Below are 24,153 nucleotides of genomic sequence, written 5' to 3' on the forward strand. Positions count from 1 at the left end.
TTCGTCTCACATTCTTTACAAGTGTCGCTTCACCATCCGTGCGTGGACAATTGTGAAGAGTTGCCTTCAGCTACATGATGTTGGTCCTAGTATGTGGCATATTCGACGCTCCGTCAAGGAGTGGTGGATGGAGGAGATCCACGAGGATGCACATGGAAGCCGGAGCCAATTGATGTATATGGGCTCTTCTTGCAATGTTGATGTCTTGGGAAGGAGTGGAATGCTCGTGTGTTCCGGAATAGCGCATCCACCATAACCATGTTTGTTGCAAAAAAAAAAATCAAAGAGGAAGTGGCAATGTGGAGCTTGGCGGGGGCAAAAGCGTTGACTATTGTAATGCCAAGAGATTAGGATTTTCTTTTGGCTTAACCCTTGGGTCAAGCTTGGATTTGTAAAACTTCTTAAAAACTTCATCTTAATTAATGAAAATGGCAAATCTTTTGCCTTGTTAAAAAAACATTTTACCGGCACCCCACCTTCAGAATTGCAGTGTCCCGTGGCTCCTAGAAACTGCAAACCGTAGGCATGTTGAAACTTAGCCCGGATGAACAATCCAAATATACGGACGTGGAGGATATGAACCCTGTTGCACATGCACACTATAACGAAAATTTCCAAATAATGCTATTTCATAGTTTTTAAAAAAATTGGAAAAATGCACACATGTATATCCAATGTTGATACTTGTTTGTGCAGATTTTGGCATAAAAAAGCAACCATGTGTGACCTACACATAAATGTGAAAATGGGATTTCCTATTACCATAAACAGTACACAACAAATCACTATAGTGCCATTTGGATATTTTGTCATTTTCGTGTAGGCTACATATACAAGTGTAATTTTCTGTAAAAACTTATACAAGTAAGTATCAATAGAATATGTATATGAAAAAATATTTCAAAGTTTTAAAGATTTTGAAACAGCATTTTTTTCCAATATTAGAGAAAACGGGTGCACCTACACCCGGGTGCATCATAGCATTTCCCCCAAATATACCGATAGTGTCTCCAACAATCAGCGAGCCAATGGTCAACGAATTGGCGAGGCGATGGTCAACATTACCCGGCTCACTAGTCACTACCGGACATCCCGCGCTTTGACACTTCATGGTCAACCTCTAAAAACAATCATAACCTAGTGCATAGAATGGTTAAGGCACCACTCAAAGTTTCAAACCACCAACTTCGGAAAATAATATGCACCTGCCAGAAAATAATTGTTTGTCATGGACAAGGTGCCACTCACACCACCAACTCACGAAAATTATCTACTCCGTACTAGCATCCCGTCCAATCATCGGCTGTCATGTCATCGATTTGTTTTCTCATTAAGCAGTCGACAGCTGCTGTCTTTACTACCGTGACGACCCAAAAGAGCCAACAAGAACATCTCTGATGCGAGCGTCGACCTGCCCACGCTTGACATCGACCATAGGAGTCCAGAAGCAATCAGGTTCAAGGGCGAGCCACGAAGAACTAGTACGGCACAAGACTCGTGTAATAAATAATTACTACACCAAGCTTTCACGCATCAAAACGAATCTTGAGTATGGAATGCAACAACACTCAGACTAATCAGCACAACAATCAACTGTTCGTGTTGACCCAAATGTAGCAAATGTGAGAATCAAACAACAGACAATGCATCAAAGAATCCAGAAGATAATTGTTTTTCTCTGGCCTGGTGTAGAAACTCACCTTATATCATGTCAACTAGGAAACTAACTGCAGTCCTTCTCGATAGTAGTGAACGCTCACCAAAATAAACCAAACGAAGCTCGTTGGTTAACCAACCGTGAATTCGTATAAGAGTACACTCTTAAACTAAGTAGAATAGAAAAAAAAAATATAGCTCACTAACATAACCTACTGCTTTGAGGAGTTGATGACTGAGCATAACCGGAACGAGGAGCATGTCAGCTTTCGGTGTGGTAACACAGGGCTAAATGCTGCAATTTTGTCGCCAGAAAGAAAGGAAAAAAATGAAAGCTGCAATTACCAGCTCATCAATTAGGCAACCTCACGCCCCGTGCTTTCTGCAGGCTGCCCAACACGCTCTCTACAAGCTTATCCTTGTTCCCGCCTTCTCCCTCCGAGTCGGAAGAAACAAAGCTGTACTGCTTCTGCTGTTGCCTTGCAGCCTTCAGGGTGTCAACATAACCTGGACTGCTCCTGGAACAGTCCATGAGCCCATCGATCTCTTCAGGTGTCATGCTGGAGCCATCACCCTTGCTGCTGCTCCTGTTCCAGGAATCGATGATCGATAGGAGCGAGTTCTGCCCAGTTCTGGCCCGTTGGTCTGCTTGATTCTCGTTATCAGAGAATTCGTCTTCTGAGTGCTTAGGAGGCTGGTAGCATGTTTCCTCATCAACTCCTTCAGCCGTTTTTGAAGTGCCAGAAACAGGACCCAGTTCCTCCCAGATGAAATCGTCACCATTACATTGATTCCCACCGTCCTTGCTACTATCCTGACCTTTCCCATTTTCTGCACGTACAACCCTTGGAAACTTTACTGTCACGCCAGGCATAATCTGCAACAGTGACTCAATGTCTGCGTACCCAAGCTTCTTGTGGTCGAGCTCGTACCCATTCTTCTGAGCAAACTGGAGCTTGAAAATGCTGATGTTAAAACCATGTTTGTGTTCCAGAAGAAGGTCCTTCAACAGCTTGTGGCAATCAGACAATACTTCCTCCCTCGTGAGACTTCTGTTTGTCCTGCCTTTGTCACCGGCATATTTACCACGCTCCAAGGGTTTCCCATTGGAGAAGAGAGTACTGAGATCAAATTTACTAGAATTTGATGGAACACATGTTCTCTTTTGAGGGAGTGTAACACGAAATGGGAAATAGTTGGAAGGAGTTTCCTCGATCCATTTCTTTTCTGAAACTAACAAATGTACCAGCTGATTGAGATCTTTCTCGGCAAGGCCATTGAGTGGCCAACATTCTAACTTCTGCAATCCATTTATCAATTCCTCCCTGTCGATAACAGTAATCATGTAAGAAATATTATATCTTCAACTGATCAAGCCAAACATGATTTGTCATATTATCTCATATGAATCTGGGTGGGATCCATTTGCTTGCCTGTATTTAGTTACGGAGTACATAAGACATGCTCATGATAGATATAGGTGTTCCAGTTACTAAACTAACGGCATGAGAAAGAATATATACTGCAACGTTATCATGACAAGTTCAGACAATTTCTAGATATAATCAAAGTTTTTCAAGCAGCAAGGCAAAACTGAAGAGCTAGGGCTTACCAGGCTACAAGATATCATGCAAGCAAACCTATAAAAATGCACATTTGTTGGCATTGCTAGATATATATACAACGAATGATATTTTCTTCTCATTAGTTGATACTGGACAAGTCTGTCGTATTACATGCAAGACTTGAATTCATATTGTACAATTTTTAGTTGCTAGTAAAATCTTCAACAGTTTCTATTTATCCTTCTAATAAGTAACATCTAGAGGTAACCAGAAGGCATAGTATAAAATCATCAGGGTTAACAATTTTACCTCGTCTTTGCTTTTGAAACAAGCTCAGATGCAAGGGGCTTCGATAGGTGTTTTCCTAAAACATCCCAAAAGTAAAATTTTGTGAATATTTTATTAACCACCTGCTGCTCACTTCCACAAGTTGAAGCCTTCAAAGATTCAGATTCATCAGTCATGTCCGTATTCGCTTCATCAGTGACACTTTTATTGATTGTTCTGCTATCTGCATCTGATTTTTCAGTTTTCCACCACCCCAGTAGCCAGCTAAATAAGCCCTTACTCATCTTTGAGGTATCACCTCCAGCTTTACACAATGGAACAGATGTAGATCCACTACACGGTTTTGAGTTCTGGAGAACTGGCGGCGCACTCTTTAGCGTTGCCATCTCTTCTGCATGTTTTTCAGAAGGGTCATGGCCGGACAAAGTTGAAAAGTTATCAGATATCACTGCAGAGCTATTTGTTCCATCTGAGCTTATGTTACAGGAAGAGGTCTTACCAGTCCTATTCAGAAGCCTGCTACATTGATCGGGACTGTGATCTTGATGAGGAGTTTGCAAATCAAAAACTTCAGCAGAAGTGCCTTCATGACATGGAGAAACCTCACGCTTAGCACTCTCAGGGCCATTCCATAGTACCAAGATCCTTTTCAATAGCCCATCGCTGTTGACAGTACCTTCTACCCCTAAGGAAGAGGGAGTTCTAGAGGCATCCAATTCCACGTGGTTGGCAGGTAATTCTGTCTGTGCATTCATATCAGCTGCTGAGCACTCCTGTTGATCCTCAGGTAACACATCTTGTGGTGAAGATGAGACAGCAGATGCAGCTGGGTTCTCATCTACAGTCTGCTTGAAGCTTCTCTCCCCAACGACACTTTGTTGAGAACTTAAGGTTTCACAATTTTGTTCAGGAAAAGAAGTTGACACAAAGGATGGAGGTTGCTTGTCATTGTGTGTTGCTTGATCCAGGTTATTGTCCTTGACATCAATTTCAGCAGAACTCAGGGGGTTCAAACTTTGTTCAGCAGGCTCCTGTAACCTTTTATTGACCCGAAATGCAGATGGCTCATTATCATGAGGTTCAGTAGGTGGAATAACTTTCACAATATCAGGCATCGATTGGAGAAGGCAAGAGAACTTTTTGTGGCCAAAGTAATCAGAATCAAGACGCACATTTCTCTTTCTGAGTGTTTCCAGGAGAACCGAAAGTCTCACCCCATCAGGATATGACTTTAGTATATTTCGTATAATATTAACCACATATTGAGGGATTGCCTTAACTGGAATTTTGGTCTTTCGGCACAATTTGGAGTCAGATGGTACTGGTGTTGCAACGGTTTCTTCTGATTCAGCCTCCACGAAGGGGTCATCAAGGGCTCCTCTGTAGTGACCATACCAAGATCCAGATAAACCATCTGGTGGGTGGTTAAAACGTTTCGGTGAGAAATTTTCCCCTCTAACTAAAGCTTCCCAACGCCACATAACTGTCGCTGCATTGCACAGTACACTGGTAGTCCTATTACCAGGGCAAGCAAGTAATATGTTATAGTTGCTCATTCGTAACCGATACAAAATGTTTGCGAAATCTTTATCCCCAGATATGAGGAAAAAATGAGCTGGTGGGGGATTCTGAGCAACCCAGTAGACAAGATCAGCCAGAAATGACCGGTCAGAACTATTCTTTCCACCTACATTATCGAAATAGCACTATTAGTAGAGCAAGAGAAACACGAGCAAAGAATACGAACAAGAAAAAGAAAAAAGATATTTCAGAACGCATAATTTGAATATTACGAGGCGCACTAACGAGGAATGTGACTGATATGTCCGAAATATAAGCCGACATCCCGATATCGCGGCCAATATGATTGCAAAAATGGTCGATACTTTGTATCAGCAGACAGCCTAAACTGCAATAGCTGCAAAAATCCCTATTTAGGAGCATGCCCCAACATCACCCATGCAGTAAACTGTCAACCTAATCACCTGATATCGGAGTTTCCTGTACACTACAAAAACAGGGGCAACACCGTTGCTTACAGTACTACCTAAGTTTTATCAATCCAAAATATGTATAAGAAAAATAATGATTTTATTCATAAAATTACAGAAATGACTACAGATTACAACAAAACCAATGATAACACCTATAAAGAAAATGCTTCTAATAAAAGATGATAGTCCATGAAGATGTTATCAAATCGAGTCATTAAAAGTCAAATAACTAATTTTCATGATCTGCTACAAAAATGAAGCACATTTCCCACAAATCTGAAGCCATGTCTAAAGAAAGTTGTAGCCTTTCTGGTACTACACACAAGAAAAACACATGTTTTGCACTGTTCCAGCCCTACTACTTCTCCTGCATCGATCTATTAATAAGTGTGCTTGACTATTGAGAAGGCAACACAAACTACAGAGCATGCAAGTGTATAATCAAGTAGTGGGCTAGCTATGATGTACCATGCCAAAATTACCCCAATTTTCACATGGAGAAAGTCACGCTGCTTGTATGAACACCAACACAAAAAGAACTCTGGTGTACTACTAGTGATAGTGATAGCAAAGCTCAAAATCACAGGCAAAACTGCATTCTAACCAGCCCAAGTGTAATTTCCATCCTGTCAAAGTCACTCATTTGTGGTACAGTAGTATTTAGTTATGCGATGTAAAACGAATTAACAAAACTATCAACTCCAGCAGCACACCAAAGAATGCAGAACCTGGGCAACGGGCAACGCATCGCAAATCACCATCACAGAAAGTGAAATGCACACGAAATGCCTAAACAATACTAGGCAGGCGAGATGCTTCCCCACTACATCTACACCAGAATGGCAAACAATTTCCCGTACACCAGAAATTCGCACAGAAGGGGATGGAACGGAAAGATGGGGGAGGTGGGGGGATGACGCAACTGCTCGGGACGTGGGAGATGGCGACGCCGGTGGCGGCGAGCGCCTCCTGCGTGGCGCGGGAGAGCTGCTGGACGTCCCCGAAGGCGGTGATGGAGAGCGGGCCGCGGACGCCGGCGGCGCGGAGCGCGGCGGAGACGCGCTGGGCGACGCGGCAGACGTTGACGTTCTGGGGCACCGCGCAGTTCTCGAAGTCCCACCACACCGACACCTTCACCGCCTTGCTCTCCTCGCCGTGCTGCGGGGACCCCCGCATCTCGCCGCCGTAGTCGGCCGCCCCCGACGCCGAGCTGAGGAGGCGGTGGTGGTGGCCGCGTGCCTGTCGGCGGGCGCCGGCGCTGGCGCCGGCGACGCGGCGGAGGAGGAGCTGCGGCGACATGGCTGCGCTGGGCTGGGGGTTCGGATCGGCGCCGCCTCTCCCTCTCGGCCGGGGTGGGCTTGCGGTTTTCGTTCCAGGGTTTTGTACTTTTGTTTAAACCCCTTTTAACCTTGCTCGAAAAACGTCCACCGTCCGATGCGGTCCGAACGCCTCTGATCTGGCGGAATGGTCGTGACTCAGCTCGCCTTGGTGGAAAAACGGTCACCGTCCAATGGGGCTCCGCACGGCCTTGATCTGACGGAATGGTCACGACTCCGGCATTTCCCTACTGGTACTGGAGGAGGACGCCAATCGGCCAATGGGGAAATGAGGGCATCTCCAACCGGGCGACCCAAACGGACGCGCTGGGCCGTCCGTTTTGGGCCGTTTGGGTCGCCGCCCGGACACGCGGACAGCGCCCCGCGTCCGCGTGTCCGTTTGGGTCGCGCGCTGCGCCCAACGCGCGGACGCATCGCAAATTGGAGAAACACGAACACGAAATGAAAATGGCAAATTTAAACGATATTTGATTAAACATATGCCCTATTTTGGGCAAATTTAGTACATAGCCCTATTTTGGGCAAATAACACTAACAAAAGAAGCCCCTATATGGGCTTTTAAATTTAAACTAAAATATAAACGAGAAAATAAAAAACCCTCTAGGGTTTGGTCGGCGGCGCGGTGGCCGCGGTGCGCCGCCTAGCCCCCTGTGGGCGTCGTCGGCGACGTCGTCGAGGTCCCCGGCGGCGAGGCACCGTTGTGGCTCGACCGCGCCGGGGACTCCGGCCAGAGGGAGACCACGGGGCCTCCTCCCACGGCGAGTGGGGGTCCGGAGCCACCCGCGCCGCCCGGAGGCGCCGCTGCCTCTCCCGCGGCGGCGGCGCCTACCTCCCGGCGCCGCCTCCTCCGGCCGCGGCACCTCTCCTCCTGGCGGCGCCGCTGCTCGTCGGCGCGGCGCTCGGCCTCCTCCCGCCGCGCCGCCTCCTCCTCCTCCTCCCGTCGCGCCTGGAGGGCACAGGCGTAGAGCTCCCGACCCTCCGCGTCCTCCACCTCCCGTCGCGCCGCCTCCTCCATTTCGGAGGTGCGAATGGCCGCATGGAGTTGCGGCCATTTCGCCTCCTCCTCCGCCGCCGAGATGATCAGGGCGGCGCGGAGGTCCGGGTCCTCCTCCGAGGACTCGGGCTTGGGCTCGAGCAGCAGCGGCGGCGGTTGCGGCAATGCCGCGTCGCCGCGGGCGGCCTCTCCGATGTGGAGGCCGCCTCGGTTTCCGCACGATGGTCGCAGGGCGGACGACGCCGGCTGCTGCTCGCCTCGTCGTCGTTGGCTCCGGCGAAAACCCGCTTCGGGGCCATGGCGGCGGTTTCGCTGCGGGAGTGGAGTGGGGACTGGAGTGGAGGGCCAGATACCCTCCAGTCCCCATTTAATAGACTCCCCTGGTCACCGACGGGTGGGCCCAAGGGAGACGAGGCGACCAGCGCGCGGACGCGAGCGGACGGCGCGTGCCATCCGCGGCCACGCAAACCTAGCCCAGATTTGGGCCGGGTTTGCGTTGTTCCGGACGCCGCGGCCGTCCGCTTTTGCGGTGCGTCCCCGCGTTGGGCCGGGTTTTTGTCCGTTTCGACCCATCCGGACGCGGGATGGGTCGCCCGGTTGGAGATGCCCTGAGGGCTAACAACCTTGCCGTTTGTTACTGAAATCAAATTGGCGATCAGGCAGAGTCTCCTTCCCCTCATGTAGCATTCTTCATCATCAAACATTTAGTCAGAGCAAGGCATTTTTTTATTAAAAAAAAACCATAGGTCACCACGAGAGGCAGGAAAAAGATCTGAACCTTAGCCGCCGATGAATATGTGACAACTCTTCTCAGTTAACACAGTGCAAAGTATCAACAACCGAATTAAGTTTGCTAGTTATTACAGGAAGGCAAAAGATGCTAGAAAAGCAAGCTGCAAAAAGGAAAACAAACAGGGATACAACAGCGCAACATCGGTGGCAGCAGCTAAAAAAAATCAGGAGAAACCGGCTAATCCGCGGCTTTTCTAGTGACAGCTACACGTTAATAAGGCATCAACAACAGACAACGCTGAGGTGGCCCCAGATAGGGGGGCACCAGTCTATTACAAAATCGACGGGCCATGCTGCGGCACCGGCGATCTCTCATTCGCAGGCCAGCTTGGTGTCGAAGCTGCTCAGGCAGATCGCGAACGCCTGGAAGGCTGAGAGCGGGTAGCGGTAGTCCATGGTGAACATGTCCTTCGCGACCTTCCCAAACTGCAGTATCACCTTGTCATGCTCGGATGGCTGTGCCGGGGCAGGTTGCGACGGGGTCGGGGCTCCAGCAGAAGAAGGCTGCGTCGCAGCAACAAGCTGGAAATTCTTGACGGACGCGACCGTCACCCTGCCCTTGAAGTTGAGACACCAGCACTGCAGCTGCTCGTGCCATCGTGGGGCCTTGTTGCGGAGAATCAATGGCAAATCCTTGGACTCTTCGTTGTCACCCAATGACTGGGCCCCGTTCCTGGAGCTGCCTATTGAGATGTCAGAGAATCGGGTGCTGCTGAACCGAATGGACCGGTCCCTTATTGATGACTTCAAGAAGGAGATGCTGCCAAATGACTCATCAACGGAGCGAGCAAGGACACTGTCCGGTTGGGATGGAACACTGCCACCAGCCTCAATGGACGAGGCAGGTATGGAGTGCATCACGCAGTTCATCCGTCGTGGGCCCCGAGTCCCCAAAACGTTCAGCTCATATGAAACCTGTGCTATACTGTAGGTGCTGGATGGAGCCTTCGGCGACACCTTCCTAGAGTAGAACCTACGGCTTGTTTTCCCTGACTGCTGAACATTGGGTATATTGCATGGAGGCTGGGTATCATATATTACAAACTTTGTGCCGAGGAGATTTGACCTAAAAGTCCAACGTGGTGAAGATATTAGTGGCATGATCAGACCAAAAAGAACATGATGTTCAAAGTAAGTTGCCATTATTTTAGTTAGTACCTCAATTTTCCAATATACATGTTGCTTGACCTAGATGTATTGTCAGCATTCATAAATATTGTATATTCTGTACAGGTTGGACGGGAGTATCTTTTCGCCAATAGAAGAAACTTGCCACCTTCAGCGATCACAGCTGTATAAAATGAATTATGGCATGTTAAATAGCAGCTGATATAAATGAATACTAAAAAGTTGTGTTAGGGCTTCTTAAAAAGCAGCTGACAGTAATGGATACTAACAAGTACACTAGCATGAGGAATATGTGATCTTGCTAAGGGATGAACTGACAACAGATAAATAGTTGAAAACTGGAAGAAGCATGTCAGCACTAGTTATTGTAAGTGCTGGAATACCAGCCAAGCTGATGCAGATGATGTAGTGCACTCAGTTCTAGCAAATTCACTTTTACAGAGCTGGCTTCATGAAGAGAAATGTTTGGCTCCAGATGAATGACATTCGTTTAGCGATGTTAGTCAACCAACAGCAACTGTCATTCATACTGGATTCTGCATGGTATCTTTTAAAGCAAACTGAGCGCATACTTCTCTACAACAATACTACAGAGGAGCTGGTCCTCTAGATTTGTGAGATAAAGAACCAAGGATGTACCAGCCATGTATACAAAGAAAATAATCCCTCCGTCTAGAAATAGTGCACGTTTAGCTTTTGTCCTAAGTCAAACTATTTTAAGCTTCACCGACTTTATAGAAAAAAGGTAGCAGTATGTATGGCATGGAACTATGAAATTAAATTTCAAGATGGATCTAGCGATATTAATTTGGTGCTATACGTGTTTGTACTTTTTACTATGAATTTGGTCACACTTTAAAGAGTTTGACTTAGGACTAAAGCTAAATGCACAATTATTCCTGGATGGAGGGAGTAAGGAGCAAAAAATGAGACTACATTAGGCATAAATGACCGGCACCATTGGAGCACAATAGTTTCATGATACAACATTAAACTAACACAGAACATAATGGTACACAACAATCACTATGGTATATTGAGTAACTGAAGTAATTTTATGCATGATTAATTACAATGTGGCAACTGCACCCCACTTTATTTTTTATTTTTTATAAAAAACATGGTTGTTGATCTTGCATTCTTTTCAACATAACTCATATATATATACTTGTCAGAGAAATTGATGGCTGCTAAGATGTAGTGACCAGAATTGCAGTAAACACAAGGAAACAAAATACTTGGAACAGGCTTACCTGAGCTAAGACACAGATACAGGTAGTAAGTTTGGGTAGATTTATCCCTTTTAATATAGCACTGGATGGTTCCATCTCGGGGCCCAGGCTGAAGAGCGACCAATAAAAGCATATTAGTGAATAGATGAATATGCTTCTACTCTGTTGTTTATTTCACAGAGCACTATAAGATAAAATCATCTTAAGTATAGTCTAAAATAATTGTTAAAAATGAAAAAGAAGCCAAAAAGACTAAGAGGGGCATCATCACCTGCTTTAGGGAAACAGGAAAGGTAAATTTTCCACAGAACTCTGGGTTCTTAACAATCTCTTTACACATCTCTCTCCAGGTTCGACAGACACCTGCACAAGCGACTACATGCTTCCTGGAAGGCCATGCAGCCTCACTGGCCTCCAACCTCTCAATCACATCACGAAGCAATTCTGGAGGCAAGTTAGCCCAGCAACTGCTCTGGATCACCGGGGCAGGATCATGCAACTCGTGGACAGCACTATGAGATTTCCCTCTGCGATGGCCAAGAAGCCTCACCTCAAACCCTCTTCGAGATAAGCTCCCAAAGCCATCCTTTACATCGCGCACAATGCTACGGAACGACATCTACTCTGAAAGCCAACAGGAGTAAACGCAATTGTGCTGAAACGCCAAAACTTCCTCCTATGTTTGCAGTAACAACATCACAACTCCCAAGTACTGTCAACATAAGCTGAACATGAAGAGGCTGCACAAGAAAATTATTTAGCTGGTGTTAGCCTGTGAAAGTTCTTCTCAGAAAAGAATATATTTATCCTGGTTGCCTACTTCCATTACCCCAACAAACTGAAAAACAGATCTCCCAGAAATACCTTCCTAAATAATGAAGCGTGCTATATCATTTCTGAAAGCAGTTAGTACAATATGCCGCTTGGAAGAGGGAAGAAAAAGTCACACTTCCCCTTTTTGGGCTTACATACTATATACCAATCCATCATTATGAACATAATAATTGGACGAATTATGTCATCTAACTTTTATACCATTCCACCCTGATGCGTGGCAAGAAGCAAAAGGTACGAACAATATGACAGAACTTCCCCAAGGCATAATAACCTTTTTTTTCTACAAAATGAACTCCCCTTTTAATTTGTCTGGCTTTTGCCACGCACAAAAAATTAAGCGGTACACTAATCAATCGAACACTATCTGTTGTTTGAAAGTGAGATGAAAATCAAGTCACTCTTTTTTTTCCATTTCCAATATGAATTCACAACAATGGTAGGGATCAAGGGGAATGCCCACAATTCCAGATCTACTGAGCTTGCCACGTCATTACTAATCACTAAATCATGAGCTAAGTTACTTCCTAATACACATTTCCTCACTCTAACTTCTAGCAATCTCAATACAATAACATTCAAACTACACAACAACGATACATGCCCGACATGTATCGGTGAAGTATCAGAAAATGCAATAATTGTGGTTAGGCTTTAGTAGCTACTCTTGAGAGCATGTGCATCAAGGCCTTCATTGGAGCCTTGGATTTTGTAGGTGTTTGGATGATGTGCTTAGGAAAATAGAAAGCAACACAATCAGTTAACGGCAAGGTAATCTGGGATCCCTACTAAGATGTACAATTTATTTTTATTGCCTAACAAATAGTCAAATGTATTCCCATATCGATTTCTTTTATTGATGTCCCGTAAAGTCTATTAGCATACCTTTACTCTCCCACACCTCCAATGCCTACATCAAGTGGTGGAGAACCTTCTCACAACACTACGCACATAACCAAAATTCGGGCATATTGCTTGGCTAAATAGTATTAGACATGAATTTCTAAGATCTCCCTCAGTGCCATTAGAGATGCATTTTAAACGCACCGCCCTTAGAAGACGCATTTCCGGGCATTGGCAGCCGACTACCTAATAACATTCCTAATCTCATCAGCCTAGAATTGATGAAATTGTAATTAATCAGGTTAGCAAGTCGCAACACATGAAACTACAAAATAATCCGCGAGGTAGGCAGTCATGAAACAGAGGGGCACAATCCAATTACACAATGAAAAAAAATAAGAGAGGATTACATCCAGAAACAATGGGTACCGGTCGCATTTTTACATTACCCAATCCAAAAGAGGTTCGCCCACCCCCGGGTCAATCAGGAAGGAAAGACACCCGAATCCCACGAATTTCAAGCCCAAAAATACAGCTAAAATCCGCCGCATTAACAACAAATACAAGCTAGAAACGAGCCTAGAGCACCTGATTGAAGCTAAATCCCCCTCGTTCCCGCCTCTGGCTGACCCAGCGACGCGGAGATCCCGAGAATCATCGCCCAGACGCGGTGGAGAGAGGCGCGGATCCGGGAGGCACGCACCTGAACCGAAGCGAAGCGCGCAGGGGAGCAGGGGCGGGCCGCGGCTAGGGGAGGCCGGCGGGAGCGGATTGCGGAGGCTCCATTCGGATCGGAGGAGGGGAATGGAGGGAGGGGAGGCGGACAAGGAAAGAACAAGTGGTGGTGGTGGCGAGTGCAGGGGGCACGCGACCTCACGTGCCCGCTCAAACATAGGCAAACTCATCCACAACAACATACAAAAATTGGTACTACGTACATATTTTTAAATTCACCATTTTAAAATTTCCAAATTGAGACTCGTGAGTGTGACTAGATGTGCACCTAACACTATTCAAAGCGAGGTTTGGTTTGGGGAGAGGTGTTTCTGAACCCGAGCTCGTATGCTCTTGATTGAGTATAAAAATTTAAAAAATAGAAAACAGGCTTTAAAAAATCTGAGTTTTTTGCGCAACGAACATGAACAAATGTTCTAACAGCACACCAAAAATCTATGTGAAAATACATACGTAGTGGTCTGTGCAAAAAATACAAATCGGAGTGATGTCAGCAACAAATCTAGATGTTCAAAACAACACCGCATCTGCATTTTGTCTTTTTTGTACAGACCACTACGCATGTATTTTCTCGGAGATTTTTTGCGCGCAGTTTGAACACTTGTTCTTGTTCATTGTACAAAAATTACATATTTTTTGAATTTTTTTGCTATTTTTTTATTTTATTTATTCAATCAGGAGAATATGAGCTGGGTTCAGATCTGGTTTTTCGGTTTGGTGTAATGCTATTTTCTCACAGATATGTCTTACCAATGGCTTTTTTTTCGGACACCCACCTTTCTACATTAATGTCTACCTCTGCCTGTTGGAGATATGCCCAAGAGGCAATAATAAAGTAGTTATTATATATCTTTGTGTTTATGATAAATGTTTATATACCATGTTATAATTGTATTAACCGAAACATTGATACATGTGTGTTATGTAAACAACAAGGAGTCCCTAGTAAGCCTCTTGTATAACTAGCTTGTTGTTAATAGATAATCATAGTTTCATGATCATGAACATTGGATGTTATTAATAACAAGGTTATGTCATTATGTGAATAATGTAATGGACACAACCAATTAAGCGTAGCATAAGATCACGTCATTAAGTTATTTGCTATAAGCGTTCGATACATAGTTATCTAGTCCTTTCGACCATGAGATCATGTAAATCACTTATACCGGAAGGGTATTTTGATTACATCAAATGCCACTGCGTAAATGGGTGGTTATAAAGGTGGGATTAAGTATCCGGAAAGTATGAGTTGAGGCATATGGATCAACAGTAGGATTTGTCCATCCCGATGACGGATAGATATACTCTGGGCCCTCTCGGTGGAATGTCGTCTAATTAGCTTGCAAGCATATGAATGGTTCATAAGAGACCACATACCACTGTACGAGTAAAGAGTACTTGTCAGGAGATGAGGTTGAACAAGGTATAGAGATACCGATGATCAAACCTCGGACAAGTAAAATATCGCGTGACAAACGGAATCGGTATCGTATGTGAATGGTTCATTCGATCACTAAGTCATCGTTGAATATGTGGGAGCCATTATGGATCTCCAGATCCCGCTATTGGTTATTGGTCGGAGAGAGGTCTCAACCATGTCCGCATAGTTCGCGAACCGTAGGGTGACACACTTAAGGTTTGATGTCGTTTAAGTAGATATGGAATATGGAATGGAGTTCGAAGTTTTGTTCGGAGTCTCGGATAGGATCCAGGACATCACGAGGAGTTCCGAAATGGTCCGGAGAATAAGATTCATATATAGGAAGTCATTTTATAAGTTTGAAAATGATCCGGTGCATTTATGGAAGGTTCTAGAAGGTTCTAGAGAAGTCCGGAAGAAATCACTATGGAAGGCGGAGTCCCGGAGGGACTCCACCAAGCTTGGCCGGCCAACCCATAAGGGGGTGGAGTCTCAGGTGGACTCCACCAAGGTGGCCGGCCACCCCCCTCCAAGGAAAGGTGGGAATCCCACCTTGAGTGGGAATCCCACCTTGGGTAGGTTTCCCTACACATGGAAGGTTTTGGTTTGGGGTCTTATTCGAAGACTTGTAGACCAACTCTTGGGGGTTCCACCTATAAAAAGAGGGACAAGGGGAGGGGGCCGGCCACACCAAGCCCTAGTTGGCCGCACCCCTATAGTGGCCGGCGCCCCCCTCTCCCAAACCCTAGCCGCCTCTCCTCCACCACCTCTCCCGCATACGCTTAGCGAAGCTCCGCCGGAGATCTCCATCGACACCGCCACCACGCCGTCGTGCTGCCGGGATTCCAAGGAGGATCTACTACTTCCGCTGCCCGCTGGAACGGGGAGAAGGACGTCGTCTTCATCAACACCGAACGTGTGACCGAGTACGGAGGTGCTGCCCGATTGTGCCACCGTCGAGATCTTCTACGCGCTTTTGAAAGCGGCAGGTGATCATCTTCTGCAACAACGAGATCTAATCTCGTAGGCTTTGGAAATCTTCAAGGTTTAGTCTCGTTCATCCCCTCGTTGCTACCATCTTCTAGATTGCATCTTGGCTTGGATTGCGTTCTCGCGGTAGGAATTTTTTGTTTTCTATGCTACGAATCCCTACAGTGGTATCAGAGCCGTGTCTATGCATAGATTGGTTGCACGAGTAGAACACAATTGTTTTGTGGGCGTTGATGCTTTGTTGTCTTTAGTTTGAGTATTTGCATCTTTGTGGCATAGTGGGATGAAGCGGCTCGGGCTAACTTTACATGACCGCGTTCATGAGATTTGCTCCACGCTCGACATGCAACTTGTATTGCATAAGTGGATTTGCGGGTGTCTGTCTCTCCTACTATAGTGAAGGTTCAATTTACTCTTCTATTGGCAACACTAGTATCACCGTTGTGGTTCATGTTCGTAGGTAGATTAGATCTTACTCGAAAACCCTAAACCACGTAAAATATGCAAACCAAATTAGAGACGTCTAACTTGTTTTTGCAGGGTTTGGTGATGTGATATGGCCATAATGTGATGATGAATATGTATGAGATGATCATTATTGTATTGTGGCAACCGGCAGGAGCCTTATGGTTGTCTTTAAATTTCATGTTGAGTAGTATTTCAAAGAAGTTGTAATAGTTGCTACATGGGAGAACAATCATGAAGACGGCGCCATTGACCTTGACGCTACGCCGACGATGATGGAGATCATGCCCGTTGATGATGGAGATCATGTTCGTGCTTTGGAGATGAAGATCAAAGGTGCAAAGACAATGGGGCCATAACATATCACATATGAATTGCATGTGATGTTAATCCTTTTATGCATCTTATTTTGCTTAGATCGCGACGGTAGCATTATAAGATGATCCCTCTCACTAAAATATCAAGATAATAAAGTGTTCATCCTTAGTAGCACCGTTGCCAAGACTTGTCGTTTCGAAGCATCACGTGATGATCGGGTATGATAGATTCAACATGTGCATACAACTGGTGCAAGCCAGTTTGCACACGCGGATACTAAGGTTGCCTTGACGAGCCTAGCATGTACAAACATGGTCTCGGAACACGGGATACCGAAAGGTAGAGCATGAATCTTATGATTGATATGATGAACACTTTGAGTGTTCGCCATTGAAGTTACATCTTGTCTCGTGATGATCGGACTTGGTGTGGTGGATTTGGTTCGTGTGATCACTAAGACAATTCGAGGGATATTGTTTTGAGTGGGAGTTCACCTAGATTTTTAATTTTGTTGAATTAAAATTTGAACTCAATTTATCATAAACTTAGTCTAAACTATTGCAAATATATGTTGTAGATTATGGCGTCCCCATCAATCAATTTTAACCAGTTCCTAGAGAACGAAAAGTTTAAGAGCAATGGTAGCAACTTCACCGACTGGTTCCGTCATGTGAGGATTTTCCTCGCTGGTGGAAACCTGCAATATGTGCTCGAAGCACCGCTAGGTGACCCTCCTACAGAAACTGAAACCGATGACGTAAAGAATGTTTACGAGACTCAGAAAACTCGGTACTCTCAAGTTCAGTGTGCCATCCTATGCAGTCTAGAAGCCGATCTTCAAAAACGTTTTGAGCACCACGATCCTCATGAGTTAGTCAATGAGCTGAAAGCTATCTTTGAAACTCATGCGGCCGTGGAATGCTATGAAGCATCGAAACACTTCTTCAGTTGCATGATGGAAGAGGGCAGCTCCGTTAGTGAGCACATGCTCATCATGACTGGGCATGCGAAGAAACTCAGTGAATTGGGAATAGTGATTCCTAACAGACTGGGGATTAATCGTGTCCTTCAATCACTGCCCTATAGTCATGAACAAGAACTTTGTGATGAACTACAATATGCAGAACATGAACAAAGAGTTACCTGAACTTTTCGCCATGCTGAAATCTGCTGAGATTGAGATAAAGAAAGAGCACCAAGTGTTGATGGTCAACAAGACCACCAGTTTCAAGAAACAGGGCAAGTCTAAGGGAAAATTCAAGAAGGGCGGTAAGAAAGTTGTCGCGCCTCCTGTGAAGCCTAAGACTGGCCCCAAGCCTGATGCTGAGTGCTATTACTGCAAGGAGAAGGGACACTGGAAGCGTAATTGCTCCAAGTATTTGGCTGATCTGAAAAGCGGCCTTGTCAAGAAGAAGAAAGGTATATCTGATATACATGTTATAGATGCTTATCTTACTGGTTCTCGTTCTAGTGCCTGGGTATTTGATACTGGTTCGGTTGCTCATATTTGTAACTCGAAATAGGAACTACGGAATAGACGAAACCTATCAAGGGATGAAGTGACGATGCGCGTTGGAAATGGATCCAAGATCGATGTGACCGCTGTCGGCACGCTCCCTCTACATCTACCTTCAGGATTAGTTTTAAACCTCAATAATTGTTATTTAGTGCCTGCGTTGAGCATGAACATTATATCTGGATCTTGTTTAATGCAAGACGGTTATTCATTCAAGTCTGAGAATAATGGTTGTTTTATTTTTATGAATAATATCTTTTATGGTCACGCGCCTGAGAAGAATGGTTTATTTCTATTAAGTCTCGATAGTAGTGATACACATGTTCATAACATTGAAGCTAAGCGAATTAAATTGAATGATAATTCTACTTATATGTGGCACTGTCGTCTTGGTAATATTGGAGTGAAACGGATGAAGAAACTCCATTCCGATGGATTACTAGAATCACTTGACTTTGAGTCACTTGATAGATGCGAAGCATGTCTAATGGGAAAAATGACTAAGACTCCATTCTCTGGTATTATGGAGCGAGCTACAGACTTATTGGAAATCATACATACCGATGTGTGTGGACCAATGAGTGTAGCCTCGCGCGGTGGTTATCGTTATGTTCTAACCTTCACAGATGATCTGTGTAGATATGGGTATATCTATTTCATGAAACATAAATCCGAAACTTTCGAGAAGTTTAAGGAATTCCAAAGTGAAGTAGAAAATCAACATAACAAAAAGATTAAATTTCCGCAATCTGATCGCGGAGGCGAATATCTGAGTTATGAGTTTAGCATGCATTTAAAGAAATGCGGAATACTTTCACAATTGACACCGCCGGGAACACCACAATGAAATGGTGTGTCCGAACATCGTAATCGAACTCTCTTAGATATGGTTCGTTCTATGATGTCTCTTACTGATTTGCCGTTATCATTTTGGAGTTATGCATTAGAGACAGTTGCATTCACTTTAAATAGGGCACCATCTAAATCCGTTGAAATGACACCGTATGAATTATAATTTAATAAGAAACCTAAGCTGTCGTTCCTTAAAGTTTGGGGTTGCGAAGCCTATGTAAAAAAGTTACAACCGGACAAGCTAGAACCCAAAGCGGAGAAATGCGTCTTCATAGGATACCCTAAGGAAACTATAGGGTATACTTTCTATCACAGATCCGAAGGCAAAATCTTTTTTGCTAAGAACGAAACCTTTCTTGAGAAAGAATTTCTCACTAAAGAAGTGACTGGAAGAAAAGTAGAACTCGATGAGGTTACTGAACCTTCTCTCGTTGATCAGAGTAGCGCAGTACCGGAAGATGTTCCTATGCCGCCTGCACCGGTGACAGAGGAAGCTAATGATAATGATCATGAAACTTCAAACGAGATAGCTACTGAACCTCGCAGATCGACAAGGGAACGTACCACTCCTGATTGGTTTGATCCTTGTCTAAATGTCATGATTGTGGACAACAATGATGAAGATCCTGCGACGTATGAAGAAGCGATGATGAGCCCAGATTCCAACAAATGGCAAGAAGCCATGAAATCTGAAATGGGATCCATGTATGATAACAAAGTGTGGACTTTGGTAGACTTACCTGAAAGCCGCAAGGCTGTCGAGAATAAATGGATCTTCAAAAAAAAAACAGATGCTGATGGTAATATTACTGTCTATAAAGCTCGACTTGTCGCAAAGGGTTTCCGACAAATTCAAGGTGTTGACTACGATGAGACTTTCTCACCTGTAGCGAAGCTAAAGTCTGTGAGGATTTTGTTAGCAATAGCTGCATTTTTCGATTATGAGATTTGGCAGATGGATGTCAAAAGGGCGTTCCTTAATGGAGACATTGAGGAAGAGTTGTATATGGTACAACCCAAAGGTTTTGTCGATCCTAAAAATGCTAACAAGGTGTGCAAACTTCAGCGTTCAATTTATGGACTGAAGCAAGCATCCAGAAGTTGGAACTGACGCTTTGATAAGGTGATCAAAGACTTCGGGTTTATACAGTGTCATGGAGAGGCCTGTATTTACAAGAAAGTGAGTGGGAGCTCTGTAGCATTCCTGATATTATATGTAGATGACATATTATTGATTGGGAATGATATAGAACTATTAAACAGTGTAAAAGGTTATTTGAATAAGTGTTTTTCAATGAAAGACCTTGGTGAAGCATCATACATTTTAGGCATCAAGATTTATAGAGATAGATCAAGACGCCTAATAGGGCTTTCACAGAGTACATACCTGGACAAGATTCTAAAGAAGTTTAGAATGGACGAAAGTAAGAAAGGGTTCTTACCTATGTTGCCAGGTAAGGTCTTGAGTAAAACTCAAGGTCCGGTGATACGCGTACAGCACGCGTCCGTTGGGAACCCCAAGAGGAAGGTGTGATGCGTACAGCGGCAAGTTTTCCCTCAGTAAGAAACCAAGGTTTATCGAACCAGTAGGAGCCAAGAAGCACGTCGAAGGTTGATGGCGGCGAGATGTAGTGCGGCGCAACACCAGGGATTCCGGCGCCAACGTGGAACCTACACAACACAACCAAAATACTTTTCCCCAACGTAACAGTGAGGTTGTCAATCTCACCGGCTTGCTGTAACAAAGGATTAGATGTATAGTGTGGATGATGATGTTTGCAGAAAACAGTAGAACAAGTATTGCAGTAGATTGTATTCTATTAAAAGAATGGACCGGGGTCCACAGTTCACTAGTGGTGTCTCTCCCATAAGATAAATAGCATGTTGGGTGAACAAATTACAGTTGGGCAATTGACAAATAGAGAGGGCATGACCATGCACATACATGATATGATGAGTATAGTGAGATTTAATTGGGCATTACGACAAAGTACATAGACCGCTATCCAGCATGCATCTATGCCTAAAAGTCCACCTTCAGGTTATCATCCGAACCCCTTCCAGTATTAAGTTGCAAACAACAGACAATTGCATTAAGTATGGTGCGTAATGTAATCAATAACTACATCCTCGGACATAGCATCAATGTTTTATCCCTAGTGGCAACAGCACATCCACAACCTTAGAACTTTATGTCACTGTCCCAGATTTAATGGAGGCATGAACCCACTATCGAGCATAAATACTCCCTCTTGGAGTTAAGGGTAAAAACTTGGCCAGAGCCTCTACTAATAACGGAGAGCATGCAAGATCATAAACAACACATAGATAATAGATTGATAATCAACATAACATAGTATTCTCTATCCATCGGATCCCAACAAACACAACATATAGCATTACAGATAGATGATCTTGATCATGTTAGGCAGCTCACAAGACCCGACAATGAAGCATAATTAGGAGAAGACGACCATCTAGCTACTGCTATGGACCCATAGTCTAGGGGTGAACTACTCACTCATCACTCCGGAGGCGACCATGGCGGTGAAGAGTCCTCCGGGAGATGACTCCCCTCTCCGGCAGGGTGCCGGAGGCGATCTCCTAATCCCCCGAGATGGGATTGGCGGCGGCGGCGTCTCTGGAAGGTTTTCCGTATCGTGGCTCTCGGTACTGGGGGTTTCGCGATGAAGGCTATAAGTAGGCGGAGGAGATAGGTCAGGGGGCCTGACAAGGGGCCCACACAGTAGGCTGGCGCGGCCAGGGCTTGGGCCGCGCCGCCCTACTGTCTGGCCACCTCGTGGCCCCACTTCGTGACTCCTTCGGTCTTCTGGAAGCTTCGTGGCAAAATAGGACCCTGGGCGTTGATTTCGTCCAATTCTGAGAATATTTCCTTACTAGGATTTCTGAAACCAAAAACAAGCAGTAAAAACAAGAATCGGCTCTTCGGCATCTCGTTAATAGGTTAGTGCCGGAAAATGCATAAATATGACATAAAGTATGCATAAAACATGTAGATATCATCAATAATGTGGCATGGAACATAAGAAATTATCGATACGTCGGAGACGTATCAGCATCCCCAAGCTTAGTTTCTGCTCGTCCCGAGCAGGTAAACGATAACAAAGATAATTTCTGGAGTGACATGCCATCATAACCTCGATCATACTATTGTAAGCATATGTAATGAATGCAGCGATCAAAACAATGGTAATGACATGAGTAAACAAATGAACATGTAGCAAAGACTTTTCATGAATAGTACTTTCAAGACAAGCATCAATAAGTCTTGCATAAGAGTTAACTCATAAAGCAATAAATCAAAGTAGAGGTATTGAAGCAACACAAAGGAAGATGAAGTTTCAGCGGTTGCTTTCAACTTATAACATGTATATCTCATGGATATTGTCAATGTAAAGTAATATAACAAGTGCAATATGCAAGTATGTAGGAATCAATGCACAGTTCACACAAGTGTTTGCTTCTTGAGGTGGAGAGAAATAGGTGAACTGACTCAACATAAAAGTAAAAGAAAGGCCCTTCGCAGAGGGAAGCATTGATTGCTATATTTGTGCTAGAGCTTTGGTTTTGAAAACAAGAAACAATTTTGTCAATGGTAGTAATAAAGCATATGTATCATGTAAATTATATCTTACAAGTTGCAAGCCTCATGCATAGTATACTAATAGTGCCCGCACCTTGTCCTAATTAGCTCGGATTACCGGGATTATCATCGCAATACATATGTTTTAACCAAGTGTCACAAAGGGGTACCTCTATGCCGCCTGTACAAAGGTCTAAGGAGAAAGCTCGCATTGGATTTCTCGCTTTTGATTATTCTCAACTTAGACATCCATACCGGGACAACATAGACAACAGATAATGGACTCCTCTTTAATGCATAAGCATTTAGCAACAATTAATGTTCTCATATGAGATTGAGGATATTTGTCCAAAACTGAAACTTCCACCATGATTCATGGCTTTAGTTAGCGGCCCAATGTTCTTCTCTAACATTATGCATGCTCTAACCATTAAAGAAGTGGTAAATCGCCCTTACTTCAGACTAAACGGACATGCATAGCAACTCACATGATATTCAACAAAGAGTAGTTGATGGCGTCCCCAGGAACATGGTTATCGCACAACAAGCAACTTAATAAGAGATAAAGTGCATAAGTACATATTCAATACCACAATAGTTTTAGGCTATTTGTCCCATGAGCTATATATTGTAAAGATGAAGAATGGAAATTTTAAAGGTAGCACTCAAGCAATTTACTTTGGAATGGCGGAGAAATACCATGTAGTAGGTAGGTATGGTGGACACAAATGGCATAGTGGTTGGCTCAAGGATTTTGGATGCATGAGAAGTATTCCCTCTCGATACAAGGTTTAGGCTAGCAAGGTTATTTGAAACAAACACAAGGATGAACCGGTGCAGCAAAACTCACATAAAAGACATATTGTAAATATTATAAGACTCTACACCGTCTTCCTTGTTGTTCAATCCTTACTAGAAATTATCTAGACTTTAGAGAGACCAATTATGCAAACCAAATTTTAGCATGCTCTATGTATTTCTTCATTAATAGGTGCAAAGCATATGATGCAAGAGCTTAAACATGAGCACAACAATTGCCAAGTATCAAATTATCCAAGACATTTTACCAATTACTACATGTAGCATTTTTTGTTTCCAACCATATAACAATTTAACGAAGAAGATTCAACCTTCGCCATGAATACTATGAGTAAAGCCTAAGGACATATTTGTCCATATGCAACAGTGGAGCGTGTCTCTCTCCCACACAAAGAATGCTAGGATCCATTTTATTCAAACAAAACAAAAAACAAAAACAAACCGATGCTCCAAGCAAAGTGCATAAGATGTGACAGAATAAAAATATAGTTTCACTAGAGGAACCTGATAATGTTGTCGATGAAGGCATCCCCAAGCTCAGACGCTTGAGTCTTCTTGAAATATGCAGGGGTGAACCACCGGGGCATCCCCAAGCTTAGATCTTTCACTCTCCTTGATCATATTGTATCATCCTCCTCTCTTGATCCATGAAAACTTCCTCCACATCAAACTCAAAACAACTCATTAGAGGGTTAGTGCACAATCAAAATTTACATGTTCAGAGGTGACATAATCATTCTTAACACTTCTGGACATTGCACAAAGCT

The 24,153-nt window shown here is 44.2% G+C and overlaps 2 protein-coding genes across 4 annotated transcripts; both read right to left on the reverse strand.

The window, feature by feature from the left end:
* Window positions 1-1,629: 1,629 nt before the first annotated feature.
* LOC127299735 (uncharacterized) lies at window positions 1,630-6,855 on the reverse strand. Of its 2 annotated transcripts, XM_051329772.2 has the most exons (4): window positions 6,427-6,855; window positions 4,009-5,196; window positions 3,531-3,900; window positions 1,630-2,981 (listed from the first exon to the last, which is right to left on the reverse strand). In XM_051329772.2, exons 1-4 carry the CDS (start codon window positions 6,800-6,802, stop codon window positions 2,009-2,011), a joined length of 2,907 nt encoding a protein of 968 aa, XP_051185732.1. In that variant the 5' UTR covers window positions 6,803-6,855; the 3' UTR covers window positions 1,630-2,008. The 2 variants fall into 2 exon arrangements, with proteins under 2 accessions (XP_051185732.1, XP_051185730.1); XM_051329770.2 differs by having other exon boundaries at window positions 3,531-5,196.
* A 1,770-nt stretch (window positions 6,856-8,625) lies between these two features.
* On the reverse strand, window positions 8,626-13,540 carry LOC127299736 (tubby-like F-box protein 14). 2 transcript variants are annotated; one of them, XM_051329773.2, is made up of 5 exons: window positions 13,368-13,540; window positions 11,259-11,727; window positions 11,009-11,096; window positions 9,786-9,918; window positions 8,626-9,693 (listed from the first exon to the last, which is right to left on the reverse strand). In XM_051329773.2, exons 2-5 carry the CDS (start codon window positions 11,604-11,606, stop codon window positions 8,940-8,942), a joined length of 1,323 nt encoding a protein of 440 aa, XP_051185733.1. In that variant the 5' UTR covers window positions 11,607-11,727; window positions 13,368-13,540; the 3' UTR covers window positions 8,626-8,939. The 2 variants fall into 2 exon arrangements, with proteins under 2 accessions (XP_051185733.1, XP_051185734.1); XM_051329774.1 differs by lacking the exon at window positions 13,368-13,540 and adding an exon at window positions 13,253-13,361.
* Between the last annotated feature and the right edge of the window lie 10,613 nt (window positions 13,541-24,153).

Source organism: Lolium perenne, chromosome 5, assembly GCF_019359855.2.
Source record: "Lolium perenne isolate Kyuss_39 chromosome 5, Kyuss_2.0, whole genome shotgun sequence".
NCBI lineage: Eukaryota > Viridiplantae > Streptophyta > Magnoliopsida > Poales > Poaceae > Lolium > Lolium perenne.

Coding starts and splice junctions, on each gene's coding strand:
- LOC127299735 (XM_051329770.2), bottom strand. CDS start 6,802: ATGTCGCCGCAGCTCCTCCTCCGCCGCGTCGCCGGCGCCAGCGCCGGC. Junction 5,197..6,426: donor CATCTCCCACGTCCCGAGCA/GTTGCGTCATCC, acceptor TCGATAATGTAG/GTGGAAAGAATAGTTCTGAC. Junction 2,982..3,530: donor GTTTCAAAAGCAAAGACGAG/GTAAAATTGTTA, acceptor TGTTATCGACAG/GGAGGAATTGATAAATGGAT.
- LOC127299736 (XM_051329773.2), bottom strand. CDS start 11,606: ATGTCGTTCCGTAGCATTGTGCGCGATGTAAAGGATGGCTTTGGGAGC. Junction 9,919..11,008: donor GTATCTGTGTCTTAGCTCAG/GTAAGCCTGTTC, acceptor CATTTTATACAG/CTGTGATCGCTGAAGGTGGC. Junction 9,694..9,785: donor ATGTATATTGGAAAATTGAG/GTACTAACTAAA, acceptor TTGGACTTTTAG/GTCAAATCTCCTCGGCACAA.